This window comes from Quercus suber, unplaced genomic scaffold (assembly GCF_002906115.3).
Source record: "Quercus suber isolate HL8 unplaced genomic scaffold, Cork oak 2.0 scaffold_15, whole genome shotgun sequence".
In the NCBI taxonomy this organism is placed as follows: Eukaryota; Viridiplantae; Streptophyta; class Magnoliopsida; order Fagales; family Fagaceae; genus Quercus; species Quercus suber.
In genome coordinates this window covers 2,246,250-2,252,819 of record NW_027069480.1, presented here as the reverse complement: position 1 = coordinate 2,252,819, position 6,570 = coordinate 2,246,250, and the positions used below count along the sequence as shown (strand labels likewise).

The following is a 6,570-nucleotide window of genomic DNA, read 5'->3' as shown; positions in this document are numbered from 1 at the left end:
CGAATTGGATTTAAAAATTGAAGGGAATTGACATGATTTAAAGTATTGGGAAAAAATTGAAACGATACTGAGTGCATAGCCACTAAATAATAGTTTGGCAAAATTTAAAAAGGCAAAAGAAAAAAAAGAAAAAGAAAAAAAAACCATATATCAAAACTTAGACCCTACGCCAATATTTATTTGTTTATATTTTATATATTTATTATAATGATAATTATCCTTGTGTGTGGTTGAGAATGGGTGCAAACCAAAGAGTTAAAACGAGTTGGGTCATGGAATTTACTTTCTGGGCTTTCTTTGAATGGGTACTGTGGCCAATTATGCAAGCTTGTCATGTCGCCTGCAGCTAAAACTTCCCGCTTTAAGAATCTCATGTTCGTCTGAGGTTGTTGTCTCGCGTGGACAAGTTTTGGAGCAAGTAGATAAGGAACTTGCCAAAGGTGATGACAAGGCAGCACTCTCACTTGTTAAGCATTCACAAGGGAAGCCTGGTGGGCTTCAGTGTTTTGGTGCTGCTAGGCAGGTTTGTGACTCACTCTCCATTTGGTTTCTTTCCTTGCATGTATATCAACTATTGGTTTAGTTCATGTTGGTGTTGTTTTGGTTGGATTGTTGGAGGTTTTGGTGGCAATTGAAATTTTGAAGTTAGTGACTATATTTTAATGGTAATCATCTTGTTGCAATATAGAAATGAAAAAATTATTTTGGGTCATGTTTAAGACTAAGGATTAAGGAATGAATGGTCTGCCAATTTGGGTTCAGTCTAGTTGCACTTCACTTGGTTACTTTTTGCTACATGGTAGTCTCTGAAGCATGTTATACATGAACAATTCTTGGTCCAAGTGGAAGAGGATCTACATTTTGATTAGGATTGTTTGTTGGCTTTGGAAAATTTCAATTGGGGGGTTGTTAGTTGCTTGTGTTTGCTAACTGGAGCAGATTACCATGTAGGATGAGTGGCATTGTACGATGCTGATTTTATTTGTTAAAAAAATAAGGTAAACCAAATTGGTCCTAGAAATCATCAAAAGTCCAAAGATGTAGTTTATGTTATGATTTAAAAACTGAACTGAAATTGCTGCTTAGAGCCTATTTATGGAACATCAATATAGTAGTCAATGTTACTTTTGGAGGGTGGTTTGTTTTATGATATTTATGTTGTGCAATGCTATTGCAAGCATGATTGTCAAGTTTCATGTTTCTACATATAGTTGGTAGATATCTTGCTCGATGTTTGCCTGTTTAGTGTTGATAGAAATGGTATCTTCATTATACCTTTTATATTGGTAAGTTTATCATACATGCAGACAGTGTGTTTTGAACTCATAACTGTACCCTCCATTAATTCTTGTGGGGGAGGGAGGAGGTGTTGTTTGAGCTAGAGCTTGTTGTCTAGTTTCTTCATTATAAAAGGGATCCATGATGCAGGTGCCCCAAAGACTCTATACCTTGGATGAGTTGAAGCTGAATCAAATAGAAACTTCGTCTCTTTTATCACCAGTGGATGCAACACTTGGTTCAATAGAAAGAAATCTGCAACTTGCTGCTGTTTTAGGAGGGCTTGCCTCATGGAATGTGCTTAGGTTGAGCTCACAACAAATTCTATATTTGTCCCTTGGATTGCTGTTTCTGTGGACTTTGGACTTGGTGATTCCCTTATACTTCTCTCTTTCTCTCCTCATTGAAAAACCCTGATCTGAACTGAGAACCTGTTTCATTCTAAAATTATGTATCTTTTTGCGATGAATATGTATAAAACTATGTTGTTATTCCTGGGTGTACTTAAATTTCATTGTCTGGCTCGCATTTGGTATTTGCTGACTCGCATGCTATTTAATCACTTACATTAGACAGAAGTTCTAATTCTCTTCGCCATATGAGTATCTCATTGAATTGATTGTTTATAGGTCTCCTTTAATGGAGGTGTTGGTAGCTTGGTTATTGACACAATTGGTCATACATTTAGTCAGAAGTACCACAACAGGGTTATTCAAGTAAGATACATCTCTCTCTTTCTCTCTCTCTCTATATGTATATGTGTGTGTGTGTGTTTCGTTTGTTTGTCTCTGTTTAGGCATTAGGTGAATAGTTATCCAATAATGCTATGTTGAGATCATTCTACAACGACATGTTGATGAAATGCCACATTCTTGTTTCAAATGTCACTATATGTTCAGGGATGTCTCTTCCTGTATATTTACCATTATTACCTATCTTTTGCATCTCAAATAAATGAGCATGAAGTAACCATCATATGGAACTTCTTTGCAGCATGAAGCTGGCCATTTCTTAATTGCTTACTTAGTGGGTATTCTTCCAAAGGGATACACATTATCTAGTTTGGAAGCTTTGAAGAAGGAAGGATCTCTAAATGTTCAAGCAGGGACTGCTTTTGTGGATTTTGAATTTCTTGAAGAAGTATGTTGTTTTCTTTTATCTGCTATTACTTCAGAAATTTCCTTCTCTCATTGTTCTATTTTTCTACCTCAATGCTATTTCTGTTTCTATTAAATTTATTTATTTCTCTCTTTTTCGTTTTTTAAACGGGAGTTATGGGGAGGGGGTGTTGGATTGGGGTTACTGGTACTCCATGTTCCTTGGAAAGCTTGCTACTGAATGGTGCCATGACTCTTCTGCTTTACCCAGGACCACTTGTAATGAATTGAAATGACCTTGCAGCAGAGCTCAAGCCTCTACTGTGTCTTGTCACAAGTCAAATTTCCAAAGCCCTTTTTTTTAATTAGCCAAAGCAAGTTACAATAAAAGGGCGCACAATATATCAGTACCAGCTACAAGGAAACCAAAACTACACAAACACTAAAATGAGCAGTTTCAACACAGGTACATAAAATCCATTTCTGCAACAGGTCATCAGCTTCTTTGAGAACCTTTTTATTAACCAACCTAAACCACACTCCTTTGAGTCACCTGGTTGCTCTCCAAATGTCCTCCATAACAGGCTGTAGTGGCCATGCAGAATTTAAAGCTTTCTGTCATAATTTAATCACTTAAGCGTTGGCAGGACAACTACTTCTGTATCCTTTTTAACAGCCTGTAGTGCTTCTCTAACAGCCAGACATATAACAAAGCTGAATCTCCCCATCTATTGCACTTGGACCTTCAATCTGCTGCCAAAAGAATTTCTTTCCACCCCACATGTTCAGTGACACCTTCCTTTGCTTTTTTTTTTTTTTTTTTGGTAGTAAAAAATCAGAGTAGATGCCTGTTGTTTGCCCCAAGCCTCTCTGCAAGTAGACATTTACCTTTTATTAAATGCCAAAACAGCTTCAGCTCCAATTTACATACCTTTAGAAACTGCTATGTTCTTGAAATGACACAAGGCCCACACGTTTCCTGCAAAAATGAGGGGAAAATCAAGATATTCCTCAATGCAGTCAAGGCTTTCATTTATCCATTTGAAAATCCATTTTAGTACAGGGGTGTGGGATACATTCAGTCCTAATTGTGACTCTAATGCAAACCATATAGCTCTTTCAAGGGGACATGAAATAAGAATGTGATCTAGGATTTCATCATCACCACCATAGAAAGGACAGTAAACATCAGAGACTATATTCCTTAGCACTAGAGAAGTGATAAATTCTTGCACAGTTATGTAAGTCAATGGAATGCTCAATATTTTCTTAGCACTAGAGAAGTGAAATATTCTCTTTATAAGCTCCTTTTTCCAACTGTTGCTTGACTGATCAATCAGGTCAGCTGCAGTGTGGATATCAGGAAAGTACTTCAAGACATTTTCTTCCCTCACCTTAGTCTATCGTAAGCCTTATTCATATCAATCTCAAAAGGCTTTTATCCAAGTCTTACCTCTCTTAGTTTTCCTAATCTTTTCCAACAGCTCATGAGCCCAAACGAAATTATCAGAAATGTAGTTTGCCTTTAATGATAGTATTTTGGAATATGTGACAAGAGAATCCAAGAGAGATTTTTAATTCTATTCACAAGAACCTAAGAGATAATTTTATAAACCATATTACAATTTTTAATTGGCCTGAAATTTTTTACTGTCTCTGGGATACTAACTTTAGGAACAAGGATAATGCTTTTTATTCAATTCTTTCATCAAATAACCATCATCAAGGAAGGATAATACTGCATTAGTGACAGAATTACCCATGATCAGAATTTCTGAGAAAAACAAGGCAGGAATCCCATCAGTATTGATGCTTTCCAAGGTCCCATCTGTTTTAGAGCTTCAATTACCTCCTCAACTGTGAATTCTCACTCCTGCTGCTCCTGCTCACCTATTAAGCTTGGAATGTCAATAGACTCAATACACTGAAATTACTCCAAGATCTCTTGCCCATTTTTATTATCTTTCCTGTCATAAGATCCGTTAAAGTACCTCATGAATTTGTTCTGAATCATGAAAGGGTCTTCCAACCATTCCCTTTCGCATATGTTATTATATTGGTAACTCTTCTCTTCCTATTCCTGCCCCCTCCCCATTAGCATTACATCTGGCCTTTTGTGCGCATTTTTTGTGGCTCACTTTCAGCACCCCCCTCCTTGACATGCCCTTAGGGCCTTACCCAATTGGTGAGACCTAAATGTAAAAAGTCTGACAGATAATGAACAGATAAAGAAGAAAAAAAATCAAGTAAATAAATCCTGGCTTTTTGCTAACGAAATAGAACAGGCACTTTGGGCTAGCTCTGATCCACTTATTTAACGCATTGGAATTGGTGATGCCTAGATTTAATATACTATGGCTAAAAACTAGCAGCTTAATCTTTGAAAAGTAAAGTGATCTGTGGAGAAGTTATTTTTAAGAAGTTTTATTCAATGGGAGTTTAATTAGTTCTGATTAGCATGGTGAAATCTGTTATATAGACATTGCTATATTGTCAAAAGAAAAACACTTAGTTTCTTACTTATTGAGTTGAACATATAGTCTTTTGGTTTATTACATTGTTGCCCTTGCTTCTGATTGTTAGTTTGTTACCTCCTTCCATGTCATGCAGGTTAACACAGGAAAAGTATCAGCTACAGTATGTCACAGACTTTTCACTTTTAAATTTGCTGCTTCTTAAGTCTTTAACATATTGCATTTTATGTTGCTATTGAAACTATAAAGTCCCTTTATTTTGAAAAAGAGGTACCTGACCCTGGGAACTTGTCTTTTAGACACTGAACAGATTCTCATGTATAGCTCTGGCTGGTGTAGCAACGGAGTATCTCTTATATGGAGTTGCTGAGGGAGGCCTTGCCGACATAAATAAGGTTTATAATAATTTACATGCTAATAGTTCTGCCTTGACAAGATTTTGTTTGTAAAGAGAGGAAGAAGTATGCAACTATCCATGTTACTAACTGAACTTCTCTGTCAATCATGGAATAGTTGGACATGCTACTTCAAAGTTTGGGCTTCACACAGAAAAAAGCAGACTCTCAAGTCAGATGGTCTGTGCTGAATACTGTCTTACTTTTGCGTCGCCACAAATTAGCACGAGCTAAACTTGCAGAGGCCATGTCCATGGGAAAATCTGTAGGAGCTTGCCTTGGCATTATAGAAGATACCATAGACGTTTCAGACATCTAATTGACTTGATCCCCACTAACATGTAACAATAATACTTTAAACTGAATTTAAGAGAAATAACTTGAAAAAAAAAAAAAAAATATATATATATATATATTTATTTATTTATCCAAATCGAACCCCTAAACAGCACTAAGCAATTCCTCATGAATATTATGTGTATGGAAAAATTTAATTGATGAATATTGTGTATGGAAAAATTTAATTGCTTTTTCATTATTTTGTGGTATTAGTTCCAGTCTTCAAAAAATTATATGAGATCTTAAACCACCTTTTATCAATTCATTGTATAATTTCTTTGAAAGGTGAGATCAAGTATGTCCTAGTGATGTGTGAATTGTTTTTGTCTTTTTGTAAACTTCAAAATATATTTGTTAATTATTAGATTTCTGGGTTAGGAAATTGGTGTTAAGATGCACAAAAGATTAATAATTACTAAATGGTCAGAGAAATTCTTTTTTATTTTTTTATTTTTTTTTCTATGCACAAACAATGTCAAAGGTTTTCTGGAATGCTTTTGGAATCTTCCTTTGAAGGTTTGTTCAGTTGTAGATGAAACAGCCCAAAGGCTAGATGCCAATATGGAATTTGTGTGATTGTTTTGTTACAATGTCGGAATTCAAAATATAATAGCTTTTTAGGCAATCCTGATTGGAAGTTCCACGTTAAAATAATATTATTGCTTTCAATATCATTGCAACCCTCCGTCGAATACCCCACCCCACGTAAATTACCTCCTTAGAAAATTTCTTGAACGCATAAATAAATTTCTTGAACTCATAAATATTTGAACTTAATTATAATGTTATTCCATAATATATAGAATATGATCTATATATACTACATATTATATTTCTCATTGCAGCCATGTAGAATCTATTCCAATAAGAAATACAAACGAAAAAAACACTGTAGAATTTCATTGTCTTCAAAAGGAATTTACAAAAATATTCAGGTCTTTATACATATAATGAATACAAGAAACATATTTTTTTAAAAAGTTGTGC

At 35.2% G+C, this 6,570-nt stretch overlaps 1 protein-coding gene across 2 annotated transcripts; it reads left to right on the top strand.

The window, feature by feature from the left end:
* The first annotated feature begins 227 nt into the window (after window positions 1-227).
* Window positions 228-5,757, top strand: LOC112027934 (uncharacterized). Of its 2 annotated transcripts, XM_024060577.2 has the most exons (7): window positions 234-523; window positions 1,429-1,647; window positions 1,908-1,994; window positions 2,272-2,418; window positions 4,986-5,012; window positions 5,149-5,244; window positions 5,363-5,754. In XM_024060577.2, the coding sequence occupies exons 1-7, from the start codon at window positions 302-304 to the stop codon at window positions 5,561-5,563; spliced, it is 999 nt and encodes a 332-aa protein (XP_023916345.2). In that variant the 5' UTR covers window positions 234-301; the 3' UTR covers window positions 5,564-5,754. The 2 variants fall into 2 exon arrangements, with proteins under 2 accessions (XP_065637921.1, XP_023916345.2); XM_065781849.1 differs by lacking the exon at window positions 4,986-5,012 and having other exon boundaries at window positions 228-523; window positions 5,363-5,757.
* Window positions 5,758-6,570: the final 813 nt, after the last annotated feature.